Here is a 19,802-nt window from a genome sequence, read left to right as displayed (position 1 = left end):
CAGCCTGGGGCTACACAGAGAAACCCTGTCTCACTAAAAACAAAAAACAAAAAAACAAAACAAAACAGAGAGAAGGAGGAAAGGAGGGAAGACACACCACAGACTAAAAGATATGCAAAAGTTAGGATAATTAAAAAAAAAAAAAGCCAGGTGTGTGGTGATATTTTATTTGTGCTCTAACAAATAAAGCTTGCCTGGGGATCAGAGAAAAAAGCCAGCCACTATATTAAACACAGATGCCAGGCAATGGTAGCACATGCCTTTCATCTAACATTTGGGAGGCAGAAATTCATCCAGATCTCTGTGAGTCCAAGGCCACATTGGGAACAGAGCCAGGTCCGTGGTGGTACACACCTTTAATCCCAGCACTAGTTAACCATAGAGGTCTGTAGTCTGTACAGACAGACAGGAAGTGATGTAGCTTGGTGGAGAGAGGAAGTAAGATGGCAGGGCACAAAAAGGATATAGGAGTGAGTATACAGGAAGTAGCTCACTTGGGCTGAAGATTTCCTAGTGGTAAGAACTTGTGGCTGGCTTATTCTATCCCTCTAATCTTTCAGCTTTTACCCCAACATCTGGCTCCATGTTTTTTATTAATAAAACCATTTAGCAATTTGTGTTACATAGGCAAGGTGGCATACATATTTAATCCCAGCACTCAGGAGATGGGGTGGGGAGGTGTGGGTGGGGGGGTGTCTGTGAATACAAAGCCAGCCTGGTCAACCTTGCAAGTTCCAGGTTAGTCAAAGACATAGTAAATCCCGTCTCAAAAAAAAAAAAAAAAATCCAAAACTATAATATTCTACTGCTGTTAACATTATATTATCATTTGCACTAAGCTTTCTGGTTGCTGTGACCAAATATCCTGAGAGATCGAGGCCAGCCTGGTCTACAGAACAAGTTCCAGGACAGGTTCCAAAGCTAACAGAGAAACCCTGTCTCGAAAAACAAAACAAAAACAAAAAACACCTGAGAAACAGGGAGAGAAGACATACTTGCCTCACAGTCTCAGATGTTTCAGTCCATGGTAGACTAGTTCTGTATTTCTGGGCTGGTGGGGATGCAAAGAGCCCTTCAACTAATGCAGCAAGGAAGCAGAACAAGAATATGCCTGAAGCAGTTGGCTTCCAGTCTCTGCTTTTATTCCACCTAGGCTTGCAGTCTGTGAAGCGGTGCTACCACACTCAGGGAGTCTCTATTCCTTAGTTAATCCTCCTTAGGAATACCTTCATGGACACAACAAAAATAGTGCCTTGCTAATTTCCTAAGGACTGCTTTTTTCCTTTTTCACTGTGAGCGTGTCTGTATGTGTGCAGGTGCCCACAGAGGTCAGAAGTCAGCCACTGGACTCCTTGGGGCTGCTGGAATTACAAACATTTGTGAACTGTCTGATAAGGGTACTGCAGTCTTAATTCTGGTCCTCCAATAAAGCATGGGCACTCTTATTAACCAACCTCTGAGCCATCACTCCAGCTCCTCCTAGACACTTATTAATCCAAATTAGTTGGTGATCAAGATTAACCAGGATGAGCTGAAGGGATGGCTCAGTGATTAAGAGCACTTGCTGTTCTTCCAGAGGACCTGAGTACAACTCCTAGCACCCACATCAGCTCCAGTTCCAGGGCACCCATTGCCCTTTTCTGGCCTCCACTGGCACCTGTACTCATGTGTGTATATCCATACACACACACACAAACACAAATTTTTTAAAAATTAAAAATAAAGAACCATTTACCAGTCCATAAGTCAGTATAGTCACCCTGGGGGCTCAGGACTAGAAAGAGCTACTACAAGGTACTACTCATTATCTGTTTCTGGTTGGGGACAGGCAGATATATTGAGTGAAATTTCATCAAATGGTATGATTATTACATGTACAATTTTTAAATATGTCACATTTCCCTAAAAGATTTTTTAAACTATTTACTTTTATTTTATGTGTACTGGAATTTTGCCTGCATGTGTATAGTGCCAGCAGAGGCCAAAAGAGTACATCCAATCCTCTAACTAGAACTGTCTAGAGTTGTTAGTGATTGTATTGGTGCTGGGACTTGAACCCTGGTCATCTTGGAAGAGCACAAGTGCTTTTTAACCACTAAACCATCTCTCCAGCCCATTAATTTTTAGAGTTCTTTTACTTTATTTTACGCATGTATGTATATGCACCGTGTGCTTGCGTCGGAGGCCAGATGAGGGTGTCAGATCCCAGGGAACTGGAGTTGCAGGCAGTTGTGAGCTGCCATGTTGGTGCTGGGAACTGAACCTGGGTCTTCTCCAAGAACAGTAAGTGCTCTTAACCATTGAACCATTTCTCTAGCCCTCCACCTCAAGTATTTTTAAAATGGCTTCACCTCTGGGAATAAAGATAAGAGAAAAATGTAAAAGTTCTTCCAATGTAAAGCAGTCAAATGCTACTATATCAAGTCAAAAAGGCAAACCCAGGACAGTAGGCCCAAGGGAGTCCCGAAAGTAAACCTAGCCTACTACTCTCCTCATTTTGGACACTAGGTCACCTATCTTTCTGTTTGTTTATTTCTCTTTGTTTATTCGAGATAGGCTTTCTCTGTGCAGCCCTGGCTGTCCTGAAACTCACTCTGTAGACCAGGATGGATTCAAACTCAGAGATCCTCCCGCCTCTGCCTCCGAGTGCTGGGATCAAAGGCATGTACCACCACGCCCAGCTTAAATCTCTTATCTTTTTAAAGAGTACCTAACTGGAGAGCTATCCAACTCAAATGAGATCCACAATTTGTAAAGATGATGGCTAATACTATCAAAGTGACAGGATCTAGCATCCTAAAGAGACAAGGCTCTGGATAGATCTATGAAGAACTGTCTAGATAAGGTTGACTGGGGCACCCACCAGAACTGGGCAGCACCCTGGGCTGGGGTCCCAGCCTGTATAAAAAGTAGAATGCTATGGGACTGCTAGCTGTCATCCCTCGCTCCTTCATGACTGCAGCTGCTTCAAGCTCTGGCTGCCATGACTTCCCTACCACAATGCACTGTACCTCAAATAGGAATTCGAAGTACACCCTTCCTGGAGCTGGAAAGTGCCTCAGTGGTTAAGGGGGCTTGCTGCTCTTCGAGAGGAAAATAAGTACCTAGCACCCACATTGGGGGGCTCATACCTGCCTACAACTCCAGTTCCAGGAGATCCAACACTCCTCCAGCCTCTACACACGGCAGAAACACACGCACATACATACATACATACGCATAAGTTAAGAACGAAATTCATCATTTTAAAAATAAAAATCAACCTTCCCCTCCTCAGCTGCCTTTGTCAGCTATTTCATCATGACAGTGAGAAAGGTAACTAAGACAGTGTGAACCACAGAGTACAGACTGGAGCTGGGCACGGGACTCACGCCTGCAATCCCAGCACTCAGGACGAAGAGGTGGACAGAGCTCTGTGGGTCTGAGGCCAGCCTGGGCTACATAGTGAGACCCTATCTCAAAAGAAAAAAAAAAGAGAGAGAGAAAAAGAAAGGAAGAAAGAAAAAGAGAAAGGAGGCTTCTAATTTTAGACATAAATACTTTGCTAAAAACAGACTGGTTATTCAAAAAAGATACAGGTTGATTTTAAATTCATCCAAGTGGCTACCCATAAAACAGGAACAAGAAGAAAACAGCATTACTCTGTATGCCTACTACTGTAGGAATCCTAATAACCAGATGTCAAGCCAACAATTCCTCTAACCTTCCTGTGACAAAAGTTAAAAAATGAAGGCTGGCCAGGCAGAGCCGTGGCACAGGCCTTTAATCCTACCACTTGGGAGGCAGAGGCAGGCGGATCTCTGAGTTCGAGGCTAGCCAGGGCTACACAGGGAAACTCTGTCTCAAAAAATAAAAAAGGCTAGGAGATGGCTCAACTGGTAAAGTGCTTACCACGCAAACATGGGACCTGAGTTCAGATCCTCCGCACCAATAGAGAAAAGCCAGGCGCAGTGGCTGTGCCTGTCATCCCAGCATCGGGAAGGCGGCAAGAGGAAGATCCCTGGGGCTGGCGGATGGTAAGTCCAGTCAAGTCAGTGAGCTCCAGGTTCAATGAGAGACTCTCAAAAACTAAAGTGAAAAATGACTGAGGAAGACACCTGACATTCACCTCTGACCTCCACATTCACGTGTGCACACATATGCACCTGCATGGGCACATACACATGAACACATACAAACCAAAAAACTCAGAAAATGTTCTATGTAAGTGAAAGTAAAAATAGTTCTTTGTTTTCACTTGAGAACAATCTGAGTTAAAACAAGCTTCAAGGCCAGGTGGTGGTGGCATATGCCTTTAATCCCAGCACTCAGGAGGTAGAGGCAGGCGGACCTCTGTGAGTTCGAGGCCAGCCTGGGCTACAGAGCAAGATCCAGGACAGGCTTCAAAGCTACCCAGAGAAACTCCATCTCAAAAACAAACAAACAAACAACAAAAAAAAACCAAGCTTCAAATTCTTTCTTTGTACAGTGAAATTATATATGTATATATTTATATGTATATTTACCTAAGTATATTGATATAGAGACACAAACACATACATACCTAGACAGTCTATCAAGGCTTTCGGTTCAGCAGTTTGTCATGATGCTTACTTCAATACAAACCTAGAGTAAAGTGAAGAGAGGAAAAAAAAACTTTTTGTGTAATATTTTCTACTTTCAAAATAGAGGTATATATTACCTCTCATTTTTAAACACACTATTTTCATGGTTACATATTTAGTTAACCAGGCATACCCATACCTCATTATGTTCATAACAGCAACATTAGCCATAGCATCTTTATTAAGTACTGAGGCTAATAACAGAGATGGCTATTATAACTGCTATTGCATTTTTATATTCCCTTTGAAATATATTTAGTTTTTTTCTTCTTTTTTTTAATACCCTTTAAATTTTATAAAATTTATCTTATTTGTTGGGGGGGGTGGCACACATGCCCCAGCACTCGCGTGGAGGTTAGAGGACAATTTTATGGAGTCAGTTCTCTTTCCCCTTCACCTGGAATTGGCACTGAACGTCTGTCATCAAGCCTGCACAGCAGAAGCCTTTCCCTGAACCATCTGGCCAGTACTCCTGCAACAGTTTTTAGGTCTTGTCATTTCCTAATATCCTCTTTACTTTTGGCTTACACTGATTTAATTTCTAATAAGTCAAACTGGTAATGTAGCAAGAGAATAATAAGCCTTAAATATTTTGTTACAAAGAAATCTGCTTGGGATTGAGCGAGGCTCAGCAGTCAACAGCATTTATTACTCCTGCAGAGGACCCAAACTCAATTCCCAACACTCATGGAGAGCAGCTCACAACCACCTGGAACTCCAGCTCCAGGAATCTGACACCTTTGGCTTTCATGGACAGCTGCACTCAAATGGACACACCCCACACAGATGCACTCATATACACATGATACACATAATACAAATACATATACTCATATACACATAATACAAATAGCTGGCTGGTGGCAGCACACTTCTTTAATCCCAGCACTCGGAAGGCGGATTTCTGTGAGTTCGAGGCCAGTCTGGTTTACATAGTGAGTTCCAGGACAGACAGCTGTTACACAGAGAAACCCTAAGGCAGGGGTTGAGGGGATGGGGGTGTTAATAATAATACAAGTAGAGGCAGGTGGATCTCTGTGAGTTCGAGGCCAGTCTGGGCTGCAGAGTGAGTTCCAGGAAAGGCGCAAAGCTACACAGCGAAACCCTGTCTCGAAAAACAAACAAACAAACAAAAAACAAAAAAAAGATTAAAAAAAAAAAGTTTGTTTCTGCCGGTTGTGGTGGCGCACACTGGTAGGATTTGCTGAAGGAGGTGGAGGCAGGAGGATCACGAGTTTGAGGCCAGCCTGGGCTAGAGTATTATTTTTAAAGTAAAAAGTATTAAAATAATAATAATAATAATAATAATAATAATAATAATAATAATACAAGTAAGTCTAGTAGCATGGCTCACGACTCCAGCCTGGGGATTTGATGCCCTCTTCTGGTCACTGCAGGTGCCTACACACAGGCGCATAGATAACTACACACACACATACACACATCATCCTCATCATCAAATTTAAAAAGAAAAACTGATCCAGGTAATGGTAGCGCATGCTTTGAATCCCTGGACTCGGGAGGCAGAGGCATGCAGATCTCTGTGAGTTCAAGGTCAGCCTGGTCTACAAAGCGAGTTCCAGGACAGACTCCAAAGCTACACAGAGAAACCCTGTCTTGGAAAAAAAAAAAAAAGAAAGAAAGAAAGAAAAAGAAAAAAGAAAGAGTGGCAGAACCAGGCATGGTGGAATGTGCCTGTGATTTCAGTCATAGAACAGTGAGTTTGAAAAGAAGAGCAGGACTCTATCTCAAAAACATCATCAAGACTTAGGAGAGCATGAACAAAACAATTTAGCTGGTCCTCTATTGAGAAGTGCTGGCACATACTTGGGTGTTTACAGCTGTCTTTTTAAAGCCCTCTCCTTTCCTTAAAATAGAACTTAAATCCTATGAAACAGATACTAACTTTATCCCATTTTAGAGATGAAGAAACTGAGGCACCCTGTACAGGCAGGATTTAAAACAAGGAAAGCCAGCTCCAGAACCTATCTTCTTAATTAATATAAGAAATTAAAATTCTGATTTCCGCCCCAGGCACAATGACTTAGGCCTGTAACGAGGGCACTCATGAAACTAAGGCAAGAGGACTAATGAGAGTTTAGATCAGCTGGAGCTACATCGTACATTCTAGGCCAGCCTGTGCTACAGGGTGAGGCCCTGTGACAAATAAGAGTTTAATTTATACGATTATGAATTAGCAGGATAGGACTACCAGTGAAACAGATCTACTATTTTCAAACCAGGGTAAAGCCAGGAATAGTGGCTCACATCTGTATCCTTACTGGTGCTGGGGGAGGACAGGGGGAGGATAAAGAGGTGGCTCCCCGGCTATCAGGCTAGCCATTTGAGCCAATCAGTGAGCTCATGGTTCTGTAAGACTGTCCCAAATACACAAGGGTGGAGAGCCTGAGAAAAAGGACTTGACCTCCAACCTCCATGTGTGCACTTTGTTCACAGACAATGGCATTCCCATGTATACACACGCATACGCATTAAAACAGGAGAACGGTATAACCCATAAATAAGTCACTGGTCCTGTGAAGAGCTTCAAATGTACGGTGCCAGAAAAAATTCTTTAGAAAAGTTTAATGATGAAAAATATTTTTGTCAGCCAGATGCAGTGGCATGTACCTATAATTCTAGCACTCGGGAGGCAGAGGCAGGTGGATCTCTATGAGTTCGAGGCCAGCCTGGGGTGGATCTCTATGAGTTCGAGGCCAGCCTGGGGTGGATCTCTATGAGTTCGAGGCCAGCCTGGTCTATACAGTGAGTTCCAGGACATCCAGAGCTATATAGTAAGACCTTGACTCAGGGAAAAAGGGAGAGGAGAAGAGGGAGGAAAGAAACTAAGAAATTTTGTCCAAAGAAGAAAAGAACTACCAGGTGTGGTGGCACACTCATGTAATCCAAGCACTCAGTAGGCGAGGCAAGAAGATTGCTGTAAGTTTATGGCCAGCCTGAGCTACCTCTCAGCAAAACCAGAGGACTAGAAGGCTGAGAGAAGGGAAAAAGAAGAGGGCAAGCAATGGATTGTATGTATCTTGAAATATCTAAAATAAGAACATACTGTGAAAATACAATTACCAGTTCAATAAAATAAATAACCAATAAAAATTGGTCAGGTGTGGGGGTACATGCCTGTAATCCTATCGAATGGGGGGGGGGCGCTAAGGTATGAGGATACCTGCAAACCTGGGCTACACAGTCAGTTTAAGGCAAGCCTGGAGTATATAGCAAGATCCTGTCTCAAAAAGACACACAAAAAGTAACTTTGTCTCTGAAACTATGAATGACCTCTCAAAAATGTGTAAATACAAGTGATTTTGCAAACCATTTTGAAGGGTTCATTAGCCTTCATTTAATCATCTATGGACATTTAGAATCCTGTATCACAGGTTGAAATGGAAAAGCAAGTATTTTTAACCCCCACCCCCCCACCCCCTCATCCCCCCACCCCCCACCCGGATTTTTTTTTTTTGAGGAGAGCACAGGTGTGGAAAAGTTAGAGGATAACTTTCAAGAGTGAGTTCTCTCCATGCACCCTGTGGGTCCCAGAAAAAGAGCTACGGCTAGTTTGTCTGGGTGACAAACACCTTTAGCCAATGAACTATCTTGCCACCCCCAATTGACATTTAATCAGCTTTAAAATCCTTACAAACTCCCAACCTGGTTTCTTATGAGATCCATTATGACACATACTGCAGTGAGTCTGAAAGATTATGAAAAGAATGCACATCCTATTTAAAGGTGGGGTTTGCTATTGCGCTCTTATTTTTCTGGTGCTGGGCATCCAAATAGGGTTTAGGTAATTACCCTACCACTGAGCTATGGCCCAGCCCTCAAGTTGTACTGGGAGCTCATAGCTCAGTTAAGAATTTTGGCTGCATGAGTAAAACTTGCATATGCCAAGGACTACACATTCATAAGGGTGGAGGGGAGGGAATTATGGTCACAAAATATTAATACGAATAATTAAAACTCAATTTTCTTTCTTAAGTAAACAGCATGTAATTAAGTTAACCGAAGAGTTTAATAAGTCTCAGGCCTTTCTTAACAAATGTAAGTGCTGCATTCCTGAAACTGCAACCACATGCCAGCACTGTGCTACAGACTCCATGTCTGCCATAACACTAAGCTAGTTCCAGGCACAAGATGTTCTAAAACTAAGTCCGTCGAGAGCCAATACACAAGCGTGACAGAACCTGGGGTCTGGCCGCTGATTTATCTCCTGATGCAATTTGAGAATGTACACTTACATTAAATCTAGTAATGTACCTAATCTACCTAAATCGTTTACATTAACCCCAGTGAAATGGGAAAAGCAAAATGCAAAATCGATTAAGTAAGCATTTTATATTCAACTTTGAATTCTGCCACAATGAAAAAAGACACGCAAGTTAAACCGTATTTCCTAGTTAAGATGATGTCAAACCATTAGGAGAACAGAAAACAAGTGACCCAGAAAAAACTACAAGTCAAATGAAAAACAGCAGCTGACTCTGTAGAGGAAGGCTGCTGTTTTTCCATGTGAGATGGGGAGCTGGAGCCCCTTGAGAGGGAATGAGGAAAGGCCGAAGTATTCAGACTCAAAGGCACTTTCCGCAACTGCTGTGGGAAAAGAACGAACGTGTTAACTGTTTCTGCGGCGTTGGGAGTCAAACCCAGGGCTTTAGGAACGCTAAGCAAACATTTTACCACTGAGCTACAACCAGGCCACAAGCCTGGCAACTATTTCAACTGAAGAGGTGAAACAACATGGGGTCCAGAGTCTCGTCCGGCATCCAGGGTAGTTAGGCATTTAATAGCGGTCAGCTTTGTTTCCGGTGCATCTGCGAGTTCAAACCTTTTCTCTATCGCACCACCCTCGCATAGGCAGATGAACAAACCGAGCCCACACAAAGCACGGGAACACGGGCGAGTGTCCACGCACTTCACTCTCGGCGGGAGCCCACGGACACTTCCCCCCTGTTCTGTGCACAGCAACCATGGGCCTGGCAGAATTCCTCCCAGAACTCGGGTCGAGAATGTAACCTCTATTTCAAAGGGAAAGTTACTTTGGGGAACCTGGGGAAGGGGGGGGGGGGTGTCTTCCAGGTATGTAGAGCTTTGGGATTCTGAGAAGCACCCGGCAGAAGCAGGCGAGAGGCTTGTGGATCACGGAGCGGGGAGGAAAAGTCAGAAGACCCGAGCGAGAAGCCCAAGTCAGCCCTCGCCCTTCCTGATCCTGGAGGAGGACGAGCCTGCAGGCTTCCGAGCCTCATCAGGCACTGGGGGTGGGGGGGTGGGGGTGCTTGGCCAGGCTACCAAGAAGCCCTGGGCACAATCAGCGAGCCCCACGACAAGAAGTCCCGCGACAAGGCAGGGAGGGCCAGCCTGCGGGGACCGCGCCCGGTCCAAAGGCCCCGGCGTGCAGGCCCGCGCCCTTTCCCGGACCTTACCGCCGCTCGGTGCAGAGGGGCCGGCGGCCCGCACAGTCCTCGGCCCACGCCCGGGACGCGTCTTCGGGAGCTGCCGCTGCTCAGGCAGAGCCGGGTCGGGTCAGAGCGAGCATCCACCCGCGCGGCCGCGGCCTTCGGGACGCCCCAGCGCGCGTCGGAAGCCTGCCGTGCAGGAAGGGTCAAGGCGCGCCCCGCGTGCCAGGCAGCGACGGCCGCACAGCCCAGCAGCGCGCCCGACGCCGTCCGCCCTCCGCGACACGGCCCCGGCGCCGCTTCCCCCGCGCTCGCTTTGGCGGCGGAGCAGCACGGTGCACGCCGATTGGTCCTCCGGGGGCGTGACGCGCGGCGACGCTCTCCACGGATTGGCCGGACCGCGGTGCGTGTAGGGAGTAAACAAAACCCGCCCCCCAGCCAAGGCTCGCCCCCGAGGGGCGGGGCCGAGGTGGGTGGCGGGCTCCCTGGGGCTCGCACTGGCCCTTTGACCTCCGCGCTCGCACTCTCCGCTAGGGGCCGCCCTGAAGCCGTGCCTACCCCTGGCTCGGGGGCGGGGGCGGCCAGGTGGCCTGAACCTGAATGGCGAAGCTCGCCCTTCCCCCTTCAGCCCCTCACCTCACCTCCGCCCACCACCTCGCCTCTCTCAGCTCGCGAGTGGGGTTCTCTTTTCCATCCCAGTCTCTCTTGAGGAGATCGGAACAAAGGGCCTTTACATCTCGGTCACGGACTTTTGATGGGCCCCTTGCTCCCGGAGCAGCTGGGAGGCAGATGGATAACAGTGACCCTGAGGCCACGCGTGGACGACAGAGGAAGTGGTCCTGCTTCAGTTCCTGGAGAAGTGTAGATACGAAGTAGACCAGATCAAGTCAATCACATCGAAGTTGAACAGATGGAGGTACACGCTCCCAAATACCTGGTCATTTATTAAATACTTAGTTTGGTGTGGTGGCTCGTGTCTTTAATCCCAGCACTGAGGAGGCAGACACAGACAAATCACTGCAAGTTTGAGGCCAGCCTAGTGAACCCAGAGAGTTCAGAGCCGGGCAGGGCTGCACAGTGAGACCTTGTCTCCAAAAAAAAAAAAAATTTTTTTTTTCCCTTTCAGGTGCATTTGTAAAATCCGATGTGAGCAGTGGAAGTTTGGAGGTAAAATAGGAAACTCTGACTTTTAAATAATAATCCCAGCACTCAGGAGTCAGAGGCAGGCAGATTTCTGAGCTTGAGGCCAGCCTGGTCTACAGAGCAAATTCCAGGACAGACAGGGCTACACAGAGAAACCCTGTTTTGGAAAACCAAACTAAAATAAAAATTTAGATACTTTGATCTTTCTCGTTTTAATTTCTTCGTAGCTCAGTGAACCAAACACAATTTGTGATGCTGGGGACGTGTACAAAAGAGACAAAAATTCTTAGCTTCATTGAGCTTATGTTCCAATGAGGTGGGAAAGATGATCCTCAAAATACTAAAACAAACAAACAAAACCCCCTTAAGTTACAGTAATCCCAGTACTTGGTGGGTGGGGGCAAAAGTCAGAAGGTGGGGGCCTCAGCTACAAGGCCATTGGTGCCAGCCTGGCCTAGATGAGGCTGTATTTCACAAAAACAGACCCAACAACAACAAGACTACTACATTCCATGTTGGTCCAGGTACAAAAACAAATCCAACACAGAACTTCAGTAGTATGATAAGGGTCAGCAACTCTGATACGTATGCCATTAAGTAAATATCAGCCCAGAGTGGTGGCACATGCTTCTCAGAGGCAGAGTCAGGAGTGTGAGACCAACCCGGTCTGCATGAGATCCTTTTTCAAAAACATAGATGGGGGCTGGAGAGATGACTTAGCAATTAAGAGCACCGACTACTCTTCCAAAGGACCTGAGTTCAATTCCCAGCACCCATATGGCAGTTCACAACTGTCTGTAACTCCAGTTCCAGGGGACCAGGAGACCCTCACACAGACAAAACACCAATACACATAAAATAAAAAATAAATAAATTATTTAAAAAAACATAGATATTTAGATAGATAGATAGATAGATAGATAGATATAGAAAGATAGAATAAATGCAAAAAGAGGTCAGGGAGGCAAGAGAGCAAACACCTTTGACTCTTTCTTTGGAAGAATTGGAGACAATTTCTGCACAATGTTTAATGGGTAAACTCCTCAGAATTCCAAAACTACCATACACAGTAGTCCTGTGACTGATTCCAAAATCTCAAAACCTCAATTGAATGATTGCCTTTTCCACTGATAAGTGAATTCAGATTTATTTATTTCCCAAGAAATTTTGCTAGGGTATTATGTTCAGCTTATCATGCCGGGTGGTGGTGGCACACACTTTTAGTCCTAACACTTGGATGGCAGAGGCAGGCAGATCTCTGAGTTTGAGGCCAGCCTGATCTACAGCGTGAGTTTCTGAACAGCCAGGGCTACACAGAGAAACCCTGTCTAAAAAACACAAAACGATTACCAATCTTGGCATTAAAGATACAAAAATCAATGTGGCAAAAAAAAAATCTTTACCTCAATCAAGTAGAGAAGAATTATGAAGGGCATCAACATGTATAATAGCCATGAGAGAAGCAGACACATTAAATGCTTGGGCTAATGTGGAGAAAGGAATGCCCAGAATCTCACTACCTGTCAAGGAAACACTACATGCCCATGCTGGAATGGGAGGGGATGGGTAAGTGTAGAGACCAGAGTACAACTTGGAGAAATTGGTCCTTTCTTCTACTATATGGATCTCGGGGGTTAAAATCAGGTTGCCAGATTTGACAACAAATGCCTTCACCCTCTGATCCATCTTGCCATATTCCCTTAACCTCTTTTTTTTTTTTTTGGAAGATTTATTATGTATACAGTGTTCTGTCTGCATGTACGCCTACAGGCCAAAAGAAAGTGCCATCTCATTGCAGATGTTTGTGAGCCACCATGTGGGTGCTGGGAATTGAACTCAGGACTTCTGGAAGAACAGTCAATGTTCTTAACCACTGAGCCATCTCCCCCTTAACCTCTTTCTAAAGTGAAAACTTGAAGACAAAAAATAAGTTGACCAGTCAATCACAGTGTTCCATACCTTTAGTCCCAGCACTTGGGAGACAGAGGCATGTAGACCTCTTTGAGTTCCAGGCCAGCCTGGTCTACATACTGTGAGTTCCAGGCAAGCCTGGGCTGCGTAGAGAGATCGTGTCTCAAAAAGCCAAGGGGGGGGGGCCCTAAGTTGAACAATAAGAAGCTACCATATTGTTTGGTGTCCTCTTGTGAGAGTTAGCATAAGATATGCAAGATGAACAGGAAATATTCAATAAGTATGCCAGTTATTCTTTGGCATTGCTTTTGAAACAGATAATTTAAAAGTCAGCATTCCACGGTATCTCCCAAAGCCACAGAGCTTAATACGAAGTAGAAGGCTTCAAATTTTCCATCCACTAGTTTGATCTAGCTGTGAATTTCCATGACCTAATGAGGGTATGCTGTAGAAGACAGTAAATGCTAGCTTCACAGCAGGCCAAGAATCCAGAACAAGGAAGAACAGCTTGGTTTTGAAGCCAAATACTCAAAGTTCTCTGGTACAGAATAAATTGAGTTGCTACAGGGATGAAAATTCATGTAAATCAATTTTTCATTCCCACTCATAGTTTCAATTTAGCAATGTGCACAAACAGCTTTCTGTCTACCTTCTCATTTCCCCATTAAGAGATCCTATTTCCTTTGAAAAAGAAATTAAGTCTTCACCATCTCCAATGCCAGAGAGTTAGATGTCTGAACTGTGTCAGCACATTTATTGATTCAGCACTTATTAAGCACTTACTGTATGCCAAACACTGTGCAAGGATTGGAAACACAAACGTCTCAAGAGCTGTTAAGTGGTATGTCGTGATCTTAGAAAACCCCTTGGCTCACTCAGTTCACTTTATGTCTTATCACCTAAACTTAGCTTACTCCAAAAAGGAATCTCTTGGCCACCCACCTCCAGCTCTTTTCCCATAAAATTTTGTCTGCCTTTCTAACATTTATTAAAGCTGTAATGATCCGCTTGGATCTGTAGCCTGTTGGGCTCTAAGTGCCTTCGGAGTCGGAGAGACTCATTTTCAGTGCCATTATTGACAAATATATGGCGGCTAGCTAGTAAGTATATTCGGAAGGAGAAGCAAAGTGTAATGAACAAGGTGTGGTAAGTGCACACCTGTAATCCTGGGTACTCAGAGACTGAGACAGAAGAGTTGCAAGTTCAAGACCAACCTAGGGTACATAGTGAGTTCAAAAGCAACCCGAGAAACTCTGTCTTAAACTAAATTTAAAAAGGACAAAGACCGGAACTGTAGCTCACTGGGAGAGCATTTGTCTACCGCTGAGAAGGCCCTGGGTTCAATCACAGCTGCAGAAGAAGAGATACACAGATAAAGCCACTCTTAGTCAGGCTGGTGGTTCCTGCCTGTACTGGCAGCACCTTGGGGAGGCAGAGGCAGGAAGATCCAGAATTCAAATCCAGCCTCTACCACATAGTGAGTCCAAGGGCAGCATGAATGAAGGAACCCTACAAGAAAAATGAGTATCTCAATCAGGGTTTCTGTTGCTGTGAGGCGACATCATGACCCAAAAACCAAGTTGGAGAGGAAAGGATTTATTTGGCTTACACTTCCTCATCACAGTCCATCATCAAAGGAAGTCAGGACAGGAACTCAAACAGGGCAGGAACCTGGAGACAGGAGCTGATGCAGAAGCCACAGAGAGGTGCTGTTTACTGGCTGGCTGCTCTTCACGGCTTGCTCAGATTGCTTTCTTATGGAACCCAGGACCACCCAGGGATGGCACCACCCACAATGAGCTGGGCCTTCACTCATCAATCGCTAATTTAAAAAATGCCTTACAGCTGGCTCTTATGGAGGCATTTTTCTCAACTGAGGTTCCCTCCTTTCAGATTACTCTAGCTTGTGTCAGGTTGACATAAAACTAACCAGGAAAATGCCACATAATCCTGATGACCTGATAATGAGTTAAATCCCCAGAGCTCATGGAAGGAAGGAACCCCACAACTCCTTCAAGTTATCCTCTGACCTCCAACCATGGCACACCGGTACTCACAAACACAGTAACAATAAATGAGTAAAGAAGTAACCTTTTAGAAGCCCTCCTTCCTTGTAAATATGTGGGCCACAGAACCCACATATCACCAACGGAAAGAGAACTGTGGAAACTGCAGGCCACCGCTTCAAGTCTGGGCCGCTCCAACTTTAATGTCCTAGGAACCCCCCGGGGAATTCTCATTAAACTTTTTATTACAAGGTGTGGCCTAGATTCCACATTTCCTACAAACTCCCGAAGAGTTGCTGATGCTGCCTCACCAGCCAAACACACTGGAGGCAGGAACACCCACATCGACACCTTTTTAATCACACAGAAAAGATCTGCTCTCAGAACTGTTCCAAACATGACTTTTTTTTTTTAAAGCATCCTTTCCTATATCCAATCCATTCATTGACTGAAGAAAGGAAAAACACTTCAGGGAAATGTCAACCTGGGTGTTGTCTGGGAGCTACACTCCTAGTATGTACGGATTAATCACTGTAGCAGTACAGGGTGGAACAGGGGCCTTGAATTTGACATACAGCCTCTCCCCCGTTCATTTCTTGAAGCTGAAAATTGGAGTAATAGAAGAATTTCAGTTACTCTTCACAAAAGCAACATCTTAATTTCACATGTAATCTTATTTTCCTGCCTAGAAAGGATCTCACTTTTGTAGCCCAGGCTAGCCTGGAACTCTGCTTCTTCCTGCTTCTTCTTGGCTAAGAAAGAATTCAAGTTTAGCCTAGGCTTAGAGGAGCCCCTATCTCAAAAAGCAATTAAGTAAAAAAATATGTATACATTCTCTTACCAATAAGCTTTTTGGTTTTTTACCTTTTTTCACCGATTTTGATGCTCTGAATTTCCTTGTACATGTATCTTGTATCTATAGAAATGTCTTTGGAGTTTTCAGTTATATATAAGGGTGAGAGTCAAAATATTTAACAACTGGGGCTGGAGAGATGGCTCAGCACTGGTTGATCTTCCAAAGGACCCAGGTTCAATTCCCAGCACCCACAAGGCAGCTCCCACCTGTCTGCAACTTCAGTTCCAGGGCTTCTGACAGCCTCACACAGACATCCATGCAGACAAAACACCAGTGTACATTAAAAGAAAAAAAAAAAACTAACACCCTCATGTAGTCAAGGCTAGGCTTTTTCTACTCTCAGATGTGCTGATTCTGTACCTCAAGTGCTGGGATTAAAAGTGTGTGCCACCTGGGCCCAGCTTGACATAAATTATTTCGTGCTGGTGGTTTATTTGGGGAGATAGCTACAAAGGACAGGAGTGGGGAACGTCAAGGAAAAGTCAATCCAAGGATGTAACTGAGACGTCCCTGCTGGAGGGACTGAACCTTGAGCTCACTGGGACTGTTTAGGGGTTGCAAACTGGTGGCTGTCTACATAAGAGGTGGAAGACCTTACACAACGGCTCCCAGCCCCATTCGGTCTTTGTTTGTTTGTTTGTTTGTTTTGTTTTTTTGAGACAGGGTTTCTCTGTGTAGCTTTGGAGCCTGTCCTGGAACTCACTCTGTAGCCCAGGCTTGCCTCAAACTCACAGAGATCCACCTGCCTCTGTCTCCCGAGTGCTGGGATTAAAGGCGTGCACCACCACCGCCTGGCACCTAGCCCATTCTTAGTTACCCAGCAGTGTTAACCCTCTACCACATTCCCATTTGACTACGGTGAAAAGGCCAGAATGGGTTCAGACACACATGCCAAGCTCATCTCACTAACTCTGATGCTGTGGAGATGACATTTTTGCCATGCATGGTAGCACACTAGTAATCCCAGCACTTGGGAGGCAGAAGATCGGGGGTTCAAAGTCATGTATTGACTATTAAAGAGTGTCTTAAATAAATAAATACAATCTAAACATCAGAGGACTTTATTACTTTTGAGATCTGAGATCAGTTTTTATATTTTCTCTGTGTGTGTTTGCATGTGCGAGCGTGTGCGTGTGCGTGTGCGTGTGCGTGTGTGTGTGTGTGTGTGTGTGTGTGTGTGTGGTGATACTGGAGATCAAACCTAAGAACTCACATATGCTAGGAATATCTTCACACACACACACACACACACACACACACACACACACACACACACACATTTGTTGTTTTGTTTTTTGAGATGGGGTCTCACTATGTAGCTCTGGCTGTTCTGGAACTTGCCATGTTAGACCAGGCTGGCCTCAAACTCATGGGGATCTGTCTGCCTCTGCCTCTTGAATATTGGGATTAAAGTCACGTACCCCCATGTCCAGCCCATCCATCCATATTTAAGCATGAAAGTGGACGTCTTTCATGCTTTTTTTTTTTTTAAACCAGAAGCCATTCTACATAGGGCATGTCTTAGTTTCACTTCCTTTTGCTGATAAAACACTTGACAAGGGGCTGGAGAGATGGCTCAGCGGTTAAGAGCACTGGCTGCTTGCTCTTCCAGAGGACCTGGGTTCAATTCCCAGCATCCACATGGTCGCTCACAACTGTCTGTAACTCCAGTTCCAAGGAATCTGACACCCTCACACCAATGCATATAAAATAAAATTAAATAAATTAGGGGGGAAACCCTTGACAAAAGCAGCTCAGGGAGAAACGGTTTATTTGGTTCTCAATTCCAGGCTACAGAGCGTTATTTTGGGGAAATCAAGGTGGCAGGTACACAGGGCAGCTAAGGACAATCCATCCACAGTCAACAGTGGAGTAGCTGTAGAGATGGCTCAGGGGGAGGAGTGCTTTCTGTTTTTCCAGATGACCTGAGTTAGGTTCCCAGCACCCACACTGTGCTGCTCAGTAACTCCAGTTCCAGGGGATCTGATCCCCCTCTTCTGGCCTCTGAGAGCACCTTGCACACATACGGCATACACATACAATAAATAAAAATAAATCTTTAAAAAAATACAATAGAGAGCGAGGAATTCATTCATTTATGCTATCATTCAGCTTGCTCTCTCCTTTAATTCTGCTCAGGGTCCCGTCCATGAAATGATGTCACCCACCTTGAGGATGAGTCTTCCCACTTCCATTAATTCAATGAAGAAAATCCCTCACAGGCCAAACTATTCTAGATGATTCTTGAGAATAAAAATCAGCTCCACATAACGTCTTTTTACCTCCATAATGCCCTTGTTCCTCATCCTCCTCTTTAGACTATTACTTTGAAAATACACTAACAAAACCTCTTTCTTTCCTCAAATCTTTCAGTGTTTGTCATTATCTGAATGTCCCACTACAGTGGTGGTCTGTGGTCTCCACTCCTTGGGGGTCGAATGACCCTCACAGGGGTCACCTAAGACCATCAGAAAACAGATATTTACCTTGTGATTCATAAGAGTATCAAAATTACAGTTTTCACAATTTTAAGGTTGGGGGTCACCACAACATGAAGAACTGTATTAAGGATTGCAGCCTTAGGAAGGTAGAGAACCACTGCACTACGGAATGATACCATGGACTCAGAGACAGTAGAGAAGCCACTCTGGCTAGGGAATCAGACTAGATAACCCGGCTGAATCGCCCACCATTAGGTTGTCTCTAGTTATGTGTGCAAGTTCAACGCGACAAATGAGATACACCCAACTAAAGTGGCTTTATTCTAGCAGCATTTATAGAACAGCTGCCCATTCATGGTTTCATGGCAGTTTCCTAAAGAATTCAAAGTTTTCAGAAAGGATTGTAGGATCTACAGGGCTAAGGCTATTATATTAATATATCAAATTATCTCTCAGTTATTTATATAATCTTTCCAAATATTTTAAAAGAGTGTATAGCTTTACAACAAATTATATGTTAGTATTCGGACCCACCCCTTGGGGCTGCCCTGTGTCCTGATGGAAAGGCTTCATTTTAAGGAAAAACCCCTCCCTTCCTCTCTCTCTTCTGCTCTCTCTCTCCATTCCCATGAGGCGTGCACTCCTTGACCTTTCTCCCTCCCCCCTCTCTCCTTCTTTCTATATCTTTCTATCAAATAAACTCTCTTCATGTATATGCAGCACCTGGGTGTGAGTGACAGTCCATTTACGCCTATGCCCGCCACTCCATCTGCCCAGCATGTTTTCTTCATGTGTGGGACTCCCTGGTTCAGTCAGCTGGGCTCCCCACCTCCACCTCCACCCCATGCACAATATCATAACAATATCCCCAGTCCCAAAGAATAAATCATCTTCTCTGATAATTTCCTTTGTGTAAGACTGTAACTATAGAATAAGAAGTCTAGAGAGGACCTGAGAGGCCTACTGGGTGGATCATGGTTACAGTACCAGCCCTTGGGAGATTGGGGAATGTGGACTGCCATGAGTTTGAGGACAGTCTGAGCTATGTAGTGAGATCTTAAAAACAATTAAAATTAAATAAAGAATATCCCAAAAGCCACCACGTGTGGTGGCTCATTGTCTGCAATCCTAGAACCTGAGAGGATGAGACAGAAATGCCACAAGGTCAATGCTAACCTGGGCTTCATAATGAGTTTGAGGCCAGTCTGGGCTACAGAGTGAGATCTAGTCTCAAAAACAAAGAGCAAACACACTGGGATCCAGAGAAGCAAGGTTCCACAGAACCCTCTTTTCTCTAACCGAACCTACGAATTTTAACTTGAGTGACAGCTGTAATGAACATGCTTATTTCTCTGGCTTCTTTCCTTCCCTTTCATTCTTCTATGCAGTGATGGGGATTGAACCCAGGTTTTATCCCCGTGAGGCAATCC

General features: G+C 44.8%; 2 protein-coding genes across 18 annotated transcripts in view; one reads left to right on the top strand and one right to left on the bottom strand.

Moving 5' to 3' along the window:
• Tfdp2 (transcription factor Dp-2) overlaps positions 1 to 10,284 on the bottom strand; it is a 138,780-nt gene extending 128,496 nt beyond the window's left edge. For 10 of the 17 annotated variants that reach the window (XM_052717223.1, XM_052717218.1, XM_052717212.1 and 7 more), the window contains exons 1-2: positions 10,043 to 10,284; positions 4,544 to 4,605 (exon numbers count right to left, since the gene is read on the bottom strand). The gene's annotated coding sequence lies outside the window, so the exon portion shown is untranslated. The remainder of the gene's footprint in view (positions 1 to 4,543; positions 4,606 to 10,042) is intronic. The other 7 variants (XM_052717229.1, XM_052717235.1, XM_052717283.1 and 4 more) reach the window with 2 other exon arrangements.
• Positions 3,901 to 11,269, top strand: LOC128105404 (translation initiation factor IF-2-like). Its single transcript, XM_052730530.1, has 3 exons — positions 3,901 to 4,016; positions 9,932 to 10,931; positions 11,142 to 11,269. Exons 1-2 carry the CDS (start codon positions 3,901 to 3,903, stop codon positions 10,722 to 10,724), a joined length of 909 nt encoding a protein of 302 aa, XP_052586490.1. The 3' UTR covers positions 10,725 to 10,931; positions 11,142 to 11,269.
• Positions 11,270 to 19,802: the final 8,533 nt, after the last annotated feature.

This window comes from Peromyscus californicus, unplaced genomic scaffold (genome assembly GCF_007827085.1).
Source record: "Peromyscus californicus insignis strain IS unplaced genomic scaffold, ASM782708v3 Scaffold_11__1_contigs__length_118956290, whole genome shotgun sequence".
Classification (NCBI taxonomy): domain Eukaryota; kingdom Metazoa; phylum Chordata; class Mammalia; order Rodentia; family Cricetidae; genus Peromyscus; species Peromyscus californicus.
The sequence above is the reverse complement of the archived record's forward strand: the minus strand, read 5'-3'. Positions and strand labels throughout refer to the sequence as shown.

What these genes read in the sequence shown, in the direction of transcription:
- LOC128105404 (XM_052730530.1), top strand. Translation starts at nt 3,901, where the DNA reads ATGGGACCTGAGTTCAGATCCTCCGCACCAATAGAGAAAAGCCAGGCG. An exon ending in ATCCCTGGGGCTGGCGGATG is followed by an intron (nt 4,017 to 9,931) that starts GTAAGTCCAGTC and finishes GGGCACAATCAG; the next exon opens with CGAGCCCCACGACAAGAAGT.